At 45.9% G+C, this 18323-nt stretch overlaps 1 protein-coding gene across 1 annotated transcript; it reads left to right on the forward strand.

The window, feature by feature from the left end:
- Positions 1-4928: 4928 nt before the first annotated feature.
- On the forward strand, positions 4929-17965 carry LOC119355826 (regulator of nonsense transcripts UPF2-like). Its single transcript, XM_037622707.1, has 17 exons — positions 4929-5172; positions 5461-5569; positions 6296-6377; positions 7136-7338; positions 7946-8290; positions 8708-8812; positions 8918-9045; positions 11050-11220; positions 11325-11406; positions 12049-12315; positions 12414-12611; positions 12823-12924; positions 13965-14216; positions 14318-14536; positions 15050-15220; positions 15674-15859; positions 16760-17965. Exons 2-17 carry the CDS (start codon positions 5501-5503, stop codon positions 17696-17698), a joined length of 3519 nt encoding a protein of 1172 aa, XP_037478604.1. The 5' UTR covers positions 4929-5172; positions 5461-5500; the 3' UTR covers positions 17699-17965.
- The last annotated feature ends 358 nt before the right edge of the window (positions 17966-18323 follow it).

Below are 18323 nucleotides of genomic sequence, written 5' to 3' on the forward strand. Positions count from 1 at the left end.
ATGGTGGAGCTATGGTGGCTCCTACTCCCGGTCGGGGCGAGAGCTGAGCCGCCGTGCCACCGTCCCAGCTCGGCCCAGACACGTCCGGCCACCTGGCAGTCCCAGAAAAGGTGACTCAAGGACTCCAAATTTCTGACGCATAACTGGCAGAAGTAGGCGTTGGTCCATCCCCGCCGCTGCAGCCGGTCGTTGCACCATAGCCGATTCTGCAGGAGCAACCAGGCGAAGAATTTGATCTTGCCAGGCGCCCAGGCCTTCCATACCAGTCGATCGAACTGGGTGACCGTTCTTCCTTGGAACTGCGTCAGGTAGGCTGACCTTGCTGAGTACTGTCCGGAGCTCGCTGTGCACCACGTCAGGCCATCAGGCGCCTCCGGCTGCAGGTGCGCGCCCGCCCCTTGAAGCCGGCGGTGGAGGGTGAGGACGTCTGGCAGAAGGTGCAGGTTTTCGCCGTGCCCGAGGTCGCGGATCCACATGTCATCACCGAGGGCCTCCTTGACCGATCTATTCTTGCGTCGTGAATGGCTGAACAGCCTTGGGAATTGCTGCGAGAGGCAGCCGTGGCTGATCCAGGGGGAGATCCAGAAGGAGGCCCGAGCCCCGTCCCCGATCGCCACCCTGGTGGAGGCTGCGAACAGCGCCTTGTCAGCTTCGTCGCAAGGCAGGTCTGTGCCCACCCACGGCCGCTCCGGGTGGTGCCAGGTGGTACACAGCCAGCGCAAACGCAGCGCTCTGCCGAAGCGCTGCAGGTCAGGAATGCCCAGTCCCCCAGCTCCGTCGGGGCGTAGATTGTAGGCCAGTTTACCTTGCAGCTGGCACCCGAAATCTCCTCATCCTGGCGCCAGAGAAAACGCCGCCTGCACTTGTCTATCTCCTTGATGATCTTCTTTGGGACCCACAGGGCAGTGAGGGCGAAGGTTGGCATGGCGCTCAACACGCATCGGACGAGGACGCGGCGCCCAGCCAGTGGCAGAAGCTTGCCCTTCCAACCCGCGAGCCTTGCCTTGATTCTGTCGATGATGAAATGTAAATGGGACAATCTCAGGCGGCCCGTAGAGACTGGCAGCCCGAGATATTTGATGGGGAATGGGGCGATGGAGCCAGCAAAACCCTGGAGCACGTCGCCGACGTTGATGCTCTCGCATCGGATCAGCGAGACCGTGGACTTGGCTGGGTTGATGCAAAGTCCCGTCGCCTTACCAAAGTCGCTGAAGATTTGTAGCAGAGAGTTCACTTCTTCACGTCTAGGGTTTATGAAGATGACAACGTCGTCAGCGTAGAGACTGACGCGGAGCGCGAGATCATGGCCAGGTAGATGATGCAGCAGCTGTTGCTCTACTGTTGCCTCAATGAGGTGGTGCAGCGGGTCAATGGCTAGAATGAATAGGAAGGGGGAGAGCGGGTCGCCCTGGCGCAATCCGCGGAGGTGGAGGATTCCAGGGCCTGTCGAGCCGTTGAGCGAGACCGCAGAGGAAGCCAAGGCTAGCAGACGAGCCACCCAAATCGCGCCAACGCGCACTAAACCCTAGCTGCTGCAGTAGCTCCAGTAGGTATTCCCAGGAGACTGTGTCGAACGCCTTTGCTATATCTAGCTTAACTAGTAACCCTAGCGTCTTGCGGCGGTGGAGAGCTCGAATGGAGTTTTGCACGAAGAGAAAACTGACTGGATGCATTTGGATTTCAGGAAAGCCGTCTGCGCCGGTGAGATGATGGAGCCGATGACCGATGCTAGCCTAATGGAGAGAACTTTGGAGATAAGCTTGGCTACTGAGTGGATCAAACTGATTGGTCTGAAGTGGGAGATCTCCGTTGCCCCATCCTTCTTAGGCAGGAGGATGATCGTGGCCTTGTTGATCGTCGACAAATCGCCGCCGGAGAGGTTGTAGAATTGGTGGAAGGCGGTCATGACGTCGGCCTTGATGATGGACCAACACGAGCGGAAGAAGGTGTCGTTGAAGCCGTCCGGGCCCAGGGACTTCTCCTGCGGGGACTTGCAGATCGCAGTCCACACCTCGTCCTCGGTGAAAGGGTTATCGAGGCCGACTGCCGGCAGGGACGGCAGCTGGATGGACCCCCAATTGATGGTACGAGTGCGAGGCGATGAGGAACCCAATGTGGAGCGGAAGTGCTCATGGATGATCCGCTCTTTGTCGCCGTGGGAGGTGGCAACAGAGTCTTGGGTGTGCAGCGCATGGATGAAGTTTTTCTGGCGCCGCGAGTTGATCTTTGCCTGGAAGAATGCCAACTTTGCTTCTCCCACGCGCAGCCAGGTGAGGCGCGAGGCCTGTCTCCTCCGAGTCCTCTCAATGGCAGCGAGTCCGAGGACACACATTTTAAGCTTTTTCCGTAACTGCAGCTCCTCTAATGTTAGCTGTCTACTTTCCTGAGCTATGTCAAGGCGGAGCACGATTTCATTTGCAATGTGCATTTGGAGCTTTGTCTCGCTGAAGAAACCCTTGGCCCAAATCTTCAGGTCACGGGCCACTCGAGCTAGCTTAGTGCTGATCCGCTTGAAGGCGCAGCTAGAGGCCACCAGGTGATCCCACGCCCTGTGCACCGTGGTGTGGAAGTGAGGGAATTTCGGCAAGAACGACTCGAAACGAAAGCGAGCCGCGCGGCGAGGCGCCTCCGCCTCCGCCAGCAGCAGTGGGCAGTGGTCGAAGCAGGAGGTAGATGGGGCATGAAGGAGGTAGGATGAAAACATGGATGCCCAGGCCGTGGTGCAGAAGAATTTGTCTATGCTGACGAGGGTTGGTGACACGCGCTCGTTGCTCCAGGTGAATCTTCTGTTCTTGCACTTAATCTCCTTGAGACCAGCCGCGTCGATCGCAGCACGAAACTTTCCCATGATCCTATGATTAATGTTGGTGTTGTTCTTGTCGTGTGCCTCATATATCATGTTGAAATCACCGTTGATGAGCCATGGGGCGTCCGGCGAAGGAGCAGCCCGCGCCAGTTCAGCCAGGAAGTCGTTCTTCCTTCCGTCGTCGACCGGCCCGTAGACGGAGGTGAGCCAGAATGTAGCCCTGCTAGCGATAATGGTGATCTTGGCAGTGATTGAGAAGCAACCGACGGCCTGAGAGAGCACCTCTACTCTGTTTCTGTCCCAGAAGATTGCGACTCCTCCCCTTGTGCCCATGGCAGGGAGGACGGCGCAGTCGGCGAGCCGCGTTCCTCCCATCTCCCTAACTAGGGCCCTACTCCACTCGTCGATTTTCGTTTCTTGCAGGCATAGGATGGCCAGCTTGTGCGCCTCCGCCGTCTCCAAAACTACTTCCCGCCGTGCCGGCAAGTTCAAACCTCGCACGTTCCAACTCATAATCGGGCAATTGGGATCACTCATGGGGAAACAGATGGTAGCTCCGACGACTACAACTACAAGAAGAAAACAAAGACAGATACACCACCATCGGTCCGGGGGATCGCCAGCGGCCACCAATAGGCCCCAAATTCCGCCGGCGAACAGCTACACCTCGCTCTCTGAAGAGACCTACACTATTACACTGCATGAAGAAACCTGACACGTCCCAGCCGAGCGCATGGGGCCGCCGGAGACTACTACGGCTAAGGGACACTAACATGGAGAGGTGGTGGCCTGTGAGGCCTCTCCGTCAGGACCGTGCATGCCCGCGACAATCTTGAGCGCTGCGGCGTCGAGGTTCGTGAGCTTCGCGATGACCTTGATGTCGGAGTCGGACAGTGGCTCGTCGAAACGGCGGATGAGCGCCTCCGCCGCCTTGGCCGTCATGGTTTCTTTGGGCCCGAGGATGCTAAGGCCGTGGACGATGCGGAGCATTGCCCGCTGGCTGACCGGAACGGTGGACGGGTTCTTCGCCTGGCGGGCGCTCTGGCGGGTCGGCACTGCGGCAGGCCTGGGGCGGGCGGGCGTCTTGGCTCTGGCAGGAGGCTTGCCCAGGGCGGATGGCGCAGCAGGGGCAAACAGCTGGCCCGCCCCCTCCCCGCCCTCGCCGGCGATCTGCAGGTGGCAAACCTGGGAGGTCACCGCGCCGAGCTGCACAGCATGGGTGGTGGCCGGACTGGGGGAGTGGCGCGCGAGTGAGAGGGCCGGACCCATGTCGATGACGTCGTCGCAGCCGCTACCAGCTCCCTCTTGGTCAGTGAAGCGGAGTGGCTTGTCCACCGCTGCCGCCGCCCGCGCGTCCACCCTTGGTGGAGGCGGCAACACCTTGTCGGCCACGTCGAGGAAGGCGCCCACCGGATCGTCCTCCTGCGCGCCACCCGGAGCACGAGGCAGAGGCCGGGGCGGCGCGAGCAACGGGATGGCAGAGGCCGCCGGCACGCGCGAGGAGGACGCCCCGCGGGAGCGGCTGGAGCCCGTTCTGGCCCCAGAGCGGCTCTCCCTTGGGGCGCAGTCGACGCGCCTGTCCTTGGAGGAACCGTGTCCGCGACGCGAGGTTGGGGTGCGGCTGCGCGCAGGGGCGGGTGGAGGCGCGGCCGGCTCCTTGCCGCGGCTCCGCCCGAGAAGCGTGTCCTTCCAAGACCGTCGCTGGCCAGCGCCGTCGTCGCCGTCGTGGCTGCGCCTGTGGCCCACGGAGGGCATGCCCTTGCAGCCCGAGGACGCCACCTGCGCGGGCGGACGAAGGCGCTGCCCCAGGACTTGCGATGGCCTGCCGTCCTCCACTCCGGCCACCCAGCCCCCCGCGTGCGGGAAGCGCGGGTACGGGCGATCGTCGTCGGAGGAGGATGGGAGTCCGCTCTGCCCGGAGTAGGAGGAGCGCGGGGACAGGGGCAAGCACGACCCATACGCCCCTGAAAAAAAACGGCCCATACGGTCAGATATGCTTTCCAAAAATGCTCAAAAACACTTAAAGAATTGCTAAAAAAAAAGGTATGCTTTCTCAAAAAAAAAGGCCAGGTATGCCATTGACATCGAGTCGGCGACAGTCGAAATCCCACCCCTCCACGTCTCCATCGTCCTGTTTCTTTCTCCCTCTCCCCTCCGAATCCAAAGCTCCAAACTGAACCCCCCACAAAATCTCTCCTCCCAGGTGTCACCGCCGTGCCCTAGAGGCCACCGCCGACGTCTCAGCCCCCACACCCCCTGCCCCTCTCACGCGCGTCACCGCCACCGCCGTTCCCGTTCTACCTCAGCGCGACCCTGGTGTCTCCGCTCCCGCACGCCGTTCGTCATGCTGGACATTGGGTTTTAAGGTATCAGCCTTTTTTTTCTTCCTGTCCAGCCCCCACGAATTCTGGGTCGGTTGCGCACCATCTAGATCCGCCCCTTAGTGACGGCCGTTACGCATTAATTCCAGTTACCATCGTTAGGTTTCTAGCAGAGCAGCAGGCGAGCTCTGTGCTGTATTATCTCTAGGGTTTATACCCCGATAATTTGTTTTCGTGTGCTTATGCTCTTTCTAATCTAGAGATTATCGTTCTGTAATTGAGGTTCCAGCAAAATATTTAGTGCTGATGTGCCATTTTGAGTTTGCTTGGCAGCTTGGCGTGACTGTCCACATCTGGCTTGCGGAGAAAAGGAATGGAGCACATGGAGAATGAGAGCCACGAGGGGAAAAAGCAGGATGAAGAGGGGCATCATAACAATGAGGTGAGAATGGTAGAACTCAAGTAACAATGATACGAAATGAGTAGCCTCAAAATGTGTAACCGCCTGCCTGATATTTTACTGATGTTCCAACCTTGTAGTTAAAACTTACTAATTCCTGTCCTTCCACAGTGTTACTATCGTCAGTATGTTTCACTATGTTTGTATTCTGTAGAATTTTGGATTACCTCTATATCTTGTGAGTAAATGATTTTAAAAGTTGTGAGGATTGTTATTCAGTAGTGACGATGTATTTGAATTTCATAATATCATTAACCTTTTTATATATGATACTGCAGTACCCCTGTAGTCTAACTTGATTAGGTTTCTCGTGCTTGGCTAACAATAGTTAACAAAAGGTAGGGTACACCCTATGTAGAGCCCACCTTTGAAAGTATTACAGTTGTGTCAGGTTCAAGACAAAGTGATTAAGGGTAGTTGCTTGACATTATTTGGTGTAAATTCTCTCCTATTGCCTCTTTATTCCCATGTCACCGTGAGCAAGCTGCCCAAATGCCTTTAAGAAGATGCCAAGTGCATTTTAAATCAAGGAAAAATGTTTTGGCAACATCACACCAATTAAATAAATGGCCTTGTGCACTTAGCTTCTTTTCTCTCGCGCATCTTTAAAAGCCTGGGTAGAATTAATCAGTCATTGTATATGTTGCAATCTTCGTACTTCTTCAAGTTCAAAATTTCTGATTTGTTCTAAATGTTGATTGTTTGTAGGTGGTCCGTCTTGAAGAATACAAGAAGCTTATTGACGTAAAGACGGCTCTCCGCCAGAGTAACCTAAACCCTGAGAGGCCTGGTACTTCCATTGTTCTTTGAGTAATGCCTATTTAATGGAAGTTCTAGTGATTTGCTTAGTCTAACCAGGACGAATTGAAATTCACATAGTAAAGTGTTACGTCCTATCTAAACGAAGTTCATAAGATCTTGATGTTGCAGAACTCGGTAGGTAGATGAGTTGGTTCCTACTATGTGCAAGAAAAGTTTATTGCGATACTCTTCCTAGGACTAAATCAGTAGCACATTCATTTAGACTTAATTTGCAACTCAGTGATACATATCCATTAAACATGTAGGTGGTAATACTAAAAATAATGAAATGGAGCTTCTTAGAGGCAGGGCAGTGTTTAGAGTTACTCATACATACCCACGCATCCTATAAAAACATGGTTTGGAATGTGAACCATGCTTTGCTTTGGTAGCTACTAGCTAGTTCACACGTGTAGGTTTAGAAATCAAATTGTTTCACAGTTTTCTCGTTGGCTAGCATCCTTGTTAAAGAGCATGGAATTCTCTTGGACCAATCCTTGTTAAAGAGCATGGAATTCTCTTGGACCAAGCATTCATTGATCCCCTATAGCTTATAGTGACACAACTTTCCATGCGGTTGTACAAACAACCTAATGTGCCTGCCTGCTGGAACAGTGTTCATTATGTCTGTTTTTTTCCTCTATCTATTCTTTTCCGGATGTTTTGCTCACCTGAGTCTTGAATGTACAAGTTTCTATCTTGATACATGGAATACATAATTATGACGTGGTCAATCATTCATTTTAGATGCAAGTCACCTGAGAACTCTTGATTCCAGTATTAAGCGCAACACAGCAGTTATCAAGAAGCTCAAAGCGATAAACGATGAACAAAAGGATGGCTTAATGGAAGAATTGAAAAGTGTGAATCTAAGCAAATTTGTCAGTGAAGCAGTTTCTTACATTTGTGAGGCCAAACTTCGTTCTGCTGATATACAAGCTGCTGTTCAGGTATAGTAGTTACAGTACCTCCTAGTCTTGAACTCTTAATGCATTCTTAGGTTCTGTCTCACATCCCTGCTCACCATATTTGATTATATAAACTTTTTACCATGTCTTAAATCAGTTGTTTCTATTGATTACAGAATCTCCTGTCCATGAGTGGGTTTGTGCTTGTATGGATGGATGCTCCCACTACCTCAGTCGCGAAATGTGCCCTTAGATCTGTGCGCACTCTGTCACACTACGTTTCTAGTAGGGTGAGAGAATGTGCACAGATCTGAAGGCATTGTTTCATGGTTGAGATAGTGGGAGCAACCACCGATACATGTACAATGGTTTTCCTTATCTGGTAGATATATTCTAAATTTGTTCAGTCTGATTATTTTCCCCCAGTTATTAATGTGTATCTTTACCTATATCTGATTTGCACATCATTGCATATGAACTTTACTTTATTTTTATTTATTGGCATGTAGCCCATGTTACTATTTGCATTATTCCCTTGATCTCCAAATGATTAATAAATTTGACAAAACTCATTTTCTCAAATGTTTTACATGTGTGGATGTGAAATTCATATGATGGAATACTTGTCTGTTAATCTTATTTGTTGCAGATATGCTCGCTACTTCATCAAAGGTACAAGGACTTCTCTCCTTGCCTTATTCAAGGACTGCTGAAAGCCTTCTTTCCAGGGAAAGCTGGAGATGATATAGATCCAGATAAGAACTCAAGGGCCATGAAGAAAAGAAGCACACTGAAGCTTCTTATGGAATTGTATTTTGTTGGAATTGTTGAAGATGCTAGTACTTTCATAAACATTATAAAGGATCTGACGTCGGTGGAACATTTGAAGGACCGTGAAACAACTCAGACAAATTTGACTCTCCTTGCTAGTTTTGCTCGCCAAGGAAAGCATTTTCTTGGATTACAAAAACATGGGCAAGAAGCTTATGATGAGGTCAGCCAAATTTTAGTTTAATTGTGTAGTAGCTGATCATAAAGAAAATGGTAGAGGTGATCTGTCTGTAGTAATTCAGTAATCTTCATTGTGGCCCGGGGTACATTCTTATATATGCAGACATCAAGAACCCCCCCTAAAATGTCGAAAAAAGATATGATACATGTCTCTGTCTTCACAGTAATGGGCAAATCTGCAGGCCCCCAAATGTAACTTTTCGTATAGCGCAATGATGTATGCATATGATAATCTGAATTATTCTGCTGACGTGCCATCATTAGCAACATGTTTACCTTTTCTTAGGCTCATTGATACGTGCAATTAGTTCTTTCAGTGACTGGCTCTGTTCCACAATGAGGTAATTGTACAGTTCTAACCACTTGTTGCTATTCACGGCATTTATTCTATATGCTGCAGTTTTTTATGGGCCTCAATATTACCGATGATCTGAAGACGTTCTTTAAGAAATCCTTGAGCTCTTACTATGATGCCGCAGTTGCAATTCTCCAGTCAGAACATGCGGTATAAAACTTTTCCAACATAATGTTGTTAGGCTAATCTTTTGCTCAATTATTGCTTCAGCATGTTTATTATGCTGCCATTTCATGCATAACTTCCACCGTGCAGTCTCTTCGTGCAATGGAGTCTGAAAATGCAAAGATTTTAAATGTCAAAGGGGAACTAAGTGATGAGAATACTGCCTTGTATGAGAAGCTTCGGAAATCTTTCGATCAGTTATTGCGCTGCGTTTCATCGTGAGCTTCCTTATCGAGACATGTACCACCATATTTATTTATCTCTCATGCAGCTGCACAAGTAGTTCACCTTATTCGCTTAATTGAAGTTCCTTTCAATTTTTACTCTTATTTTACTGCTCCTTCATCTTTATCTTCTATTACAAAACTGAAGTTAATGTGTTGGTCATATGGCTAAAGGACCAAGTGTCAAGTATATCTTCATCTTTTATCTTTTATCTTTTATCTTTTACCTACTAATAAAGCACACATTGATTCTGTCGGGTTCACCGTCGCGACGTTATTGCAAAGACACCCTTGTGTTTTTTATTATTAAAACCGCACTCCCTGTTTTAGTGGATCTGGAAAAAACGTTTCGAGGGAAGCAGGGCGGCTGGGTGGATCAAGGTGGTGCTGGTCGCGCGCGCGCGTGGTAGAGGTGGCCGGAGCCGAGGAAGACGGGAGGCGGCTTGGCAGGGGCTGCTCGGCTGCCGGCCATGGCCGCGAAGGTCGGGTTGTGGGCGCACGAAGCCGAGGCGAGGAGGAGAAACAGGGGGCTGAGAAGGGCAGCGGAGCTCCACCGGAATGGAAGTCGGGCGGTGGGTCAGTGCGCGAGCATGAGTAGGCCCCATGGGAGGGGATCGAGGGAGAGAGGGGGATTGGGAGTGGGCGCTGCCCTCTCCTGCGCGTGACGGCGCTCGGGGGGAGATGGGGATCGATCAGAGGCTCTCCCCTGACGCTAGGTTAAGGAGGGGGAGATAGGCCTTGGGTCGGCCCAGCTACGAAGCTCACCTCTATTTGGGCTGCTTCTTCCGGCCCAAGGCCCAAGCGAGGCAACATAGCAGCAATTTCGGTTCATCCATTAAATAGCCCCGTATCGATTTTTTACATCAAAATCTACCGATTTATATATGTTAGCACGTGTCTAAATCAACAAGCAGACTAGAAAATCAGTACACAGAGGCAAGATGGGACGTTACGAGGGCAATCGCAAAATGGAAAGATCCATAAAATCGTGCGTGGCGGTGGGCTATCAAAAAAGGAATTAAAGAGGGACTTGCATGTTGGTGGGATTATGGTGGGCAATGAGAGAAAGGAAAGAACCAGTAAATGGGTAAAAGAACCAGTAAATGGTGAAATGGAATTAAAGAGAGGGACTTGCATGAACGGTTGATGGGAGAAAAAGGAAAGACCCATTAAATAGGCAAAGAAATTAAGCCCTGATATTGCGACATGCGTGATGGGGGCCAACAAAAACAGAATTAAATAATGGGGTGGATATTCTGCCTGTTTTCTGACCCCTATATTTTTGTATGAGGGTGATTCTTTAGCTAATTTGCACAATATTTTGTATTTACCTGTTTTGTGAGTGATGTGCTAGCGCTTTTGTTGCTTTTCTAACATATTCCTGGCAAACTTATTAGCACACCATTTGCTCGTTGTATTGGCAAATCTAGCCCCGATGTTAATTCCACTTTATACTATATTTTGTAGCATAGCCTTTCAACTTTTGCATTTTATGAGAATATTGTGGACACTTGATCTTTAGTTACATTATTATAGTTTCTAATATGTTGTCATTCATTGCAATCAACAAATACATGGAGAGAGAATAAGCCGTAACACGAGTGGGGTGTTGTGTTCAAATTGAGGACGTGGGTGGCGAATTTTCCTTTGCAAAATTATTTTTGGTGATAAGGATTTTTTTCTCCCGTTGCAACACACGGGCCCTTTTGCTAGTTCACCAAAAAGAAGAACCTATGGTTCGGAATTAGTTAACTAGTAATTTTAGCAGTCAATATAGTGCCTATCACTATCATGGTAGTCTGCAGATGGCTAACAGTCTCTGTTGTTCGGCTGAGCTTTCTCTATATTTTAAACAACAGAAACTGTTGAGGAGAGAATAAATAAACTGTTGCTTCAATTATGTTTTTCACTTTGTTGTTTAGTTTATTGGCATATTTTTGGACCATATACATCTGCTTGCAGAAATCTTGTGAAACATTCAAATATGTTCTCTTGCAGCTTAGCTGAAGCTCTTGATATGCAGCCTCCTGTTATGCCAGATGATGGACATACAACAAGGGTAACTACGGCGTCAGAGTTATCCCCTTCTGGGAAACATTTTTCTGCAGTAGAACCTATCTGGGATGATGAAGACACAAAGGCATTTTATGAGTCTTTGCCTGATCTCAGGTTTCCCTGCGTTTTGATCATATTTTACTTCCGTCTACAGTTTGGAGAACTGCAGTAATTGTACTATGTCATTATTTTGAACCTATGTATATCCTTTTGAGCAGAGTATTCGTGCCTGGTGTACTATTGGGAGAAGCTGAACCAAAGTTGGTAGATCAACATGGAAAGGTTCACGAACAAACTGGTGTAAGAAGGGTCTCTCATACTCACGAAATTTGTGCTGTACAACATAAAGGCTCATTTTGTGGTTGCTTTTGTGTGCTCATCTTTAAAATTACCGTGAGGAACTTGCGAAATTCTGTGTGGTAATGAAACTAAAGCTAGATAAATTATGTTATCCAATGATCACCATTACATCTAATCTCATATGTTTTGCAATTAGACTGACAAAAGTAGCTAGTCAAACACCTAAAAATGGGTCAAGCAAACAAGATTATCATAATAAACAGTGACGCCAAATGGAGCTTACATGATGTTCAATAATATTTGTCTTAATGAACAGAATTATCAAATATTGCCATGTCGAGTTGGTAATTTCTGACTATGTAGCCAGCTCATTCTTTTTATTCTAAATTTTCCATATTTTCTTTTACTTGAAAGTTTGCCCCCGTTTGGTTACTCCCGCATACTTCCTTGTCTTTTTATCACATGCTGCCATCGTCTCCCCCCTACTGTCATGACTTATGCTAATTAACCTTTTAGTGTGGAGTACCTTTTTTTGAGATAGCTGCTAGATTTTTTCTAGGCCATTGCACCTGACCCCACTTTATTTATATCTTCATAAAGTATTTGACCAATCTGTGGCAAATATGCTAAATTTTGTTTTAGGAGCATAAATTGGAACAAGGAGCTGAAGTTCAAAACAATGCTGAAGCTTCTGTCCCTGAGCACCAGTTGGAAGGAAAAACAAATGTTGGATCCAAGAATAGAGAAAAAAAAGATAAAACAGGCAAAGAAATTTCTAAAGAAAAAGAGGCTGATCAAAAAGGAGATATTGAAAGAGAAAAAGTAAGAGTCACAGATGGCGCAAGTTTGGACAACCTGCTTCAGAGGCTGCCAAGGTGTGTGAGCCGAGATCTAATTGACCAATTGACGGTAATAACAAGTTGACAACTGGTCAACTGCATTACATACTTCTGTGCATTTGAGATGGTTCCACCTTATTCTTAAACTCCATTTATTCATTCTTTCAGGTGGAGTTTTGCTATCTGAATTCTAAAGCAAACAGGAAGAAACTTGCACGAGCTTTATTCAATGTTCCAAGGACTTCGTTGGAACTGTTACCTTTCTACTCCCGTTTAGTTGCCACTTTGTCCACATGCATGAAGGATCTCCCAAGTATGCTCTTGTCAATGCTTGAAGAAGAGTTTAACTTTTTGATGAACAAGAAGGTTTGTCTTGTATTCATGTATTTCTTGGTCCTTGTTGTCGATAATACACTGTTTTATTTGACACTTGTAAGAAAAAATGTTTTTGGTTCTTTCAATTTTTTTACCGCTCCATTGTTCTGTGGTGACATATGTAATTCAAATTCAGTATAACTAACAGGGTTATCTACTTTGCAGCACTAATTATTGTTCTCTGTTATATTCCTCCTTTCAGGATCAGATCAAAATCGAAACAAAAATTAGAAATATTAGATTTATTGGGGAATTGTGCAAATTCAATATTGCTCCATCAGGCCTTGTTTTTAGTTGTTTGAAGGTAAGCAAATCAAATAAATCCAGTTACGGAATTAGTGCTTTCCTGTTTATTATGCTTCTGTTGAGTTTTTAAATTCCCTGTGTTCTTGTTTAACTACCTTTTGGATGGTACAGAATAGTTCTGTTCCACGTGGAATAATAATTAGCGCACTAAATGTGGTAGGCAGTACAAAGGTTAACTAGATAGGCTGGGAAACATAGTTAGCTATGTATGTTCCAAATCACTGATACAAGTGGATGTGTCATGCTGTGATCACGTGGGTAATTTCTGACCACATGGAAAGGCATGGCATTTCCTGCGGATGAAGGTTTCAGACCACACTATTGATTTTGTCTTTCTCCGATGAAAAATTCTCGCCTGTCTGTTTTCTTCTGGTAAGACCATATCCCAACTTTCCACTTTTGTTGCGAGCTAGCTGGGAGCTTGTGCTCAGCTGGCAACTATTAGACCTTTTCTGTGTGCGAGGTCCAAGCTGCACGCTCATTTGTGCTTATTAACTTTTATCCTTTTAGTTGCCAAAGCATTACACCCTACTCAATTGCGCAAATCCTCTCACTTGTGAAGGACTGGAGAGACCCTAGGCATTGAAGGGTTTTGCGGAATGCGCCCTTCATTATTCTTATTTAAAGTTGACAAGTCGAAGGTGCTGTAATCCGGCTGAGTCGCCACTATGCAGAATGATGTCTTTGCCCAATGTGACCCTATCCCCTGGCCGGTTGCCCCTTCACATCCTTATCTGGTATTGATGCACAGCTGGCTGCTGCTATGCTGAATGCGCCTTTGACAAATGCCCCAACTTCATTATCTCTTTTGTAAAGTTGATGGGCTGAAGGTGCCATGATCCGACGCGGCAGATAGCCATAGCTACGCTGAATGCCCCTCACTTCATGATCTTTATTTAGAAGTTGGCAGCATGACTAGCGTGCATACATCCATACAAAATGGATATAATTTATCATATTGCAAGCTTGCAACACCACAAATCAATCAATTTGCAACTGCCAACTTAATTTGGTCATTGTGATTATTTGCATTTTCAGGCTTGCCTAGATGATTTTAGCCATCATAACATTGATGTGGCCTGCAATCTTCTTGAGACCTGCGGGCGCTTTCTTTATCTCTCACAAGGAACTACAGTTCGCATGTCAAACATGCTGGAAATACTGAGGAGGTTGAAAAATGTGAAGAATTTGGATCCACACCACAGCACACTTGTAGAGAACGCCTATTACTTATGCAAACCACCAGAAAGATCTGCCAGAGTCTCTAAAGTCCGGCCACCTCTGCATCAGGTAAGTCTTTTTATCTTTTTCTGTTCTTTCTGGTATTTTCAGACTTATGTGTGCATAAATTGTTACATTGAAGAACTAATATTGTCTTTCTATGCATGCAGTACATAAGGAAGCTGCTTTTCTCAGATCTTGATAAAACAAGTGTTCAGCATGTTCTTCGTCAGTTACGCAAGTTACCTTGGGCTGAGTGTGAGGAGTACCTGGTGAAATGTTTTCTCAAGGTTCACAAGGGAAAATATAGCCAAGTTCATCTGATTGCTCTTCTAACTGCTGGTCTTAGTCACTATCATGATGATTTTCATGTGGCTGTGGTAGATGAGGTGAGTTACCTTGCTGAAACAGATGGTTTGGAAAAACTTTGGCTGAGACGGTAAACCATTGCATGAGAAGTCGGTAGCAGAATTCATTTCACATTTCACATAAAAATATTATATATGGCGTGTAAAGTTGTACCATGAATAGTGGACCAGTTTTCCAGCCTATCATGTGCACTCGTATAGTCATATGTCTATCTCCGTTCTCTCTTTACGTTCTCTGTGTTTGGTGCTCAACTTTGTTTCTTCTTTCTTTCCTTGAGCTCTGACTGTTCTTTAAAAAATGCTTAGCAAGTGTATTCCATATTTTCGTATATTTTTGTATTTGAGATTTATTTTGTCTTTTTAGTTGAGATTACTAGCATGTTGTTATTTTGTAGAGCATTATAAAAATCTTGTATTACGCACATGTAACAGTAACATAGTATATCAAGGAACAAAGTTTGATCCCCTTTATTTAATGACACTTTGATTATAAAAGGATTAGCTGATGTAGTGGTTTCCTTGTATCTGGATCAGGTTCTAGAAGAGATTAGAGTTGGACTTGAGCTGAATGACTATGCAATGCAACAGCGACAACTTGCCCACATGCGATTCCTTGGGGAGCTGTATAACTACGAGCATATTGATTCATCAGTTATATTTGACACATTGTACCATATTACTGTATTTGGTCATGGAACACTGGAAGTGAGTAAACACATCCAAACTTACTAGCTATCTTTACTTTGTTTTCTTTATATTGTTATTTCAGCAATCCATTTTCTAGCTTATACAGTGCGAAGTTTTTCCAATTTAGTATGTCTTAAAGAAACACATGCTCTTATAAATATGATAATGTTCTTGATAACTAGAGTACCTTTTACCGTGCTATTCTTCAACTTATTTTTATTCTTAAATTCATTGTTTAACGTGCTTGGTATGCATAATTATTCATTCGAACTGTATGCCTTATGAATCTCCCCCAAAAAAGGTTTGCATCTCTTTTCTGCGATCCTGGATAAGTATGCTGCAAACGTAAAGAAGTTACTAGATTCTCATTCTTTCTCTCTAATGCCTTGCGCATGCTTAATCATCTATTCTAAAGGAATCAATGTAATTTGTCACATAAGTGAATTTATCCTTTGGATTAATCCTGTGCAGCAAGATCTGCTTGATCCCCCAGAAGATTTCTTCAGGATAAGGATGATTGTTACACTTCTCCAGACGTGTGGTCACTATTTTGATAGAGGCTCTTCAAAAAGAAAGCTTGACAGATTTTTGCTACATTTTCAAAGATATATTCTGAACAAAGGGCCATTGCCACTTGATGTTGAGTTTGATGTGCAGGTAGTGTTGTTCTAAACACCAGCAACTTACTAGATGTTGCATTTTTAAAGCATAAATGCATGTCGAGTCTTCATTGTACTCCATCCGTTCCTAAATATATGTCTTTTTTAGAGATTTCAATATGGACTACATACGGAGCAAAATGAGTGAATCTACACTCTAAATATGTCTATATACATCTGTATGTAGTTTCTATTGGAATCTCTAAAAAGACTTATATTTAGGAACGGAGGGAATATATGTAAGCATATGGTTATGATACAATGTAAGTGGAGAAGAACTGTTATGATACATCAAGTTGAATGTCCAGTGCAAGGTGAGCCAATACAGTTCTGCTTGTTTTGTCTCTTTTCTGGACATCATAGCTATCAGGCTGTGACTTGAGAGATAGAGAAATTATCTGGATATAGTTGGTAGTGACATTTCAACATTTTGACCTGCAATGTTGAGTGGGTTGGCTTCAAACTTAGTATGGAAGCAAGGGGTACTTTGTCTGTCACCAATATGCAAAATATCTAGAGAGATATGTGCATTTAGGAATGCCAAATGCGTATAAGTAACTGGATATTCTTGATTTTGTATTATCCAATTCATAATAATACGTTGTTGACAAAAGTCAGTCAGCAACTTAGCGTCGACTGTAACTTATGGCACACTGTTATTATTGTTTTAGATATCCTGTGCACTATGTTGGAGGACATGGAACTGTTTACTTCTTAGACCGGTTTATTGTGCTTAGTCTTTTACTTCCATGTTGAACTGCTTTAATTTGGTTAGCAAATTGTGCAGTACTCAAATAGCATGCTAGACCACAGTATATGTGATTATCCTTCTATAGATTAACTGATTAAGAGATGTCTCTAAAGTGAGTATAGCTCCTAATTTACTTTACAACTGCAGGACATGTTTGCTGAGCTACGGCCTAACATGACTAGGTATTCATCTCCAGAACTGTTGGCTTCTGCTCTGGCTGAGCTTGAAGAAAATGAGAAGACGAAACAATCCGAAAGTGCTGCTTCTGATGTCAGCTGCAAGAGCTCAGCAAACAGGCCTGACAAAAATGGCAGGGGCCACGAAGAAGTAGCAGACAGTGAAAGCTACTCAGGTAGCAGAAGCATCTATCGCGATGGAAGTGAAGATGGAGATTCTCTGTACGAAGAAAACTCAGATGGCAGGTCAGGGAATGGGGTTGTAGATGACGATGACACCAGGCCTTCTGGTTCTGATGAAGAAGAAAGGGTCCAGGTTAGACATAAGGTGGTGCAAGTTGACCCTAAGGAGCAGGAAGACTTTGACCGGGAGCTGAGGGCCCTTCTACAGGAAAGCTTGGAGTCGCGCAAGTTGGAGCCACGGGTGAAATCCACTTTGAATATGACTGTACCGATGAAAATCGTTGAGGGGTCAAAGGACTCGAGAGCCACTGAAAGAGAGAGTGGAGAAGAGCTTACAGCTGAGGAAAGTGGTAATGCTGGGGGCGGTAGTGAGGTCAAGGTGTGCGTCAGGGTGCTTGTGAAGAAAGGGCACAAGCAGCAGACAAGGCAAATGCTCATTCCTGGGGACTGCTCACTCGTTCAGAGCACAAAGCAGCAAGAGGCGGCTCTGCTCGAGGAGAAGCAAAACATCAAGCAGAAAATCCTGGAATACAACGAGAGGGAGGAGGAAGAATTCAACGCATCATCATTCCAAACTGGGTTCTGGGGTCAAGGAGGAAGCAGCGCAGGCGGCAGTATCGGCTCGGCCGGTCGTGGTTCATGGGACGGTTCAAACAGAGGCGGTCGCGGCCGGCAGCGGTACTACATCGCCGGCGGGATCTATCATGGCTATGGCAGGGGAAGGTGACCTGCCTCGTGGTGCTAACTAAAATCGCGGTTTAATTCACCGCTGCCTTGCGAAATGGAAACCCAAATGATGAACTAACGTAATTTTGGAAGTGGCCTAAGGTGCTGTACTCTGCTGGGCAAATAGCCCCCATGTTTACAGTCACTTGTAAGTGGGTTTCGTCCCCGGTAACAGGTTTAGGATGGCACTTTTTTTCTTTCGACTGGTTTAGGCGGTTTCTCTTGTACATAAGATGTTCTTGGTCACTCTTCCCTCAAAAAAAAAAAACTTGCCTCAAATAAAAGATGTTCTAAGTCTTCTTTGTATTTTGTGTTAAATTTTGACTAGAGATTCAACTAACAAAATATTAATGCATGTCATCAAAATTTATATTGTTGGATTTGTATTTAAATGCAGTTTCCAATTATATTATTTTTATGACATGCATTAATATTTTATTAGTTAAATTTAAGGTCAAAATTTGACATAGAATATGAAGGGGACTAATAAACCAGGAGGGGGGTAGTATCTCAGAAGATGAAGAATAGCTTCCTTCCTTGAGTTCCCCAAAAGGTCTGCAGCCTTGTTAAAAAAAATGTCTGCAGCTGCAAACGGTAGAATCTGAGCACGAGGATGACAGTCCACT

The sequence above is a fragment of the Triticum dicoccoides genome, chromosome 2A (assembly GCF_002162155.2).
Source record: "Triticum dicoccoides isolate Atlit2015 ecotype Zavitan chromosome 2A, WEW_v2.0, whole genome shotgun sequence".
Lineage (NCBI taxonomy): Eukaryota > Viridiplantae > Streptophyta > Magnoliopsida > Poales > Poaceae > Triticum > Triticum dicoccoides.

Coding starts and splice junctions, on each gene's coding strand:
- LOC119355826 (XM_037622707.1), top strand. CDS start 5,501: ATGGAGCACATGGAGAATGAGAGCCACGAGGGGAAAAAGCAGGATGAA. Junction 5,570..6,295: donor AGGGGCATCATAACAATGAG/GTGAGAATGGTA, acceptor GATTGTTTGTAG/GTGGTCCGTCTTGAAGAATA. Junction 9,046..11,049: donor TTATTGCGCTGCGTTTCATC/GTGAGCTTCCTT, acceptor GTTCTCTTGCAG/CTTAGCTGAAGCTCTTGATA.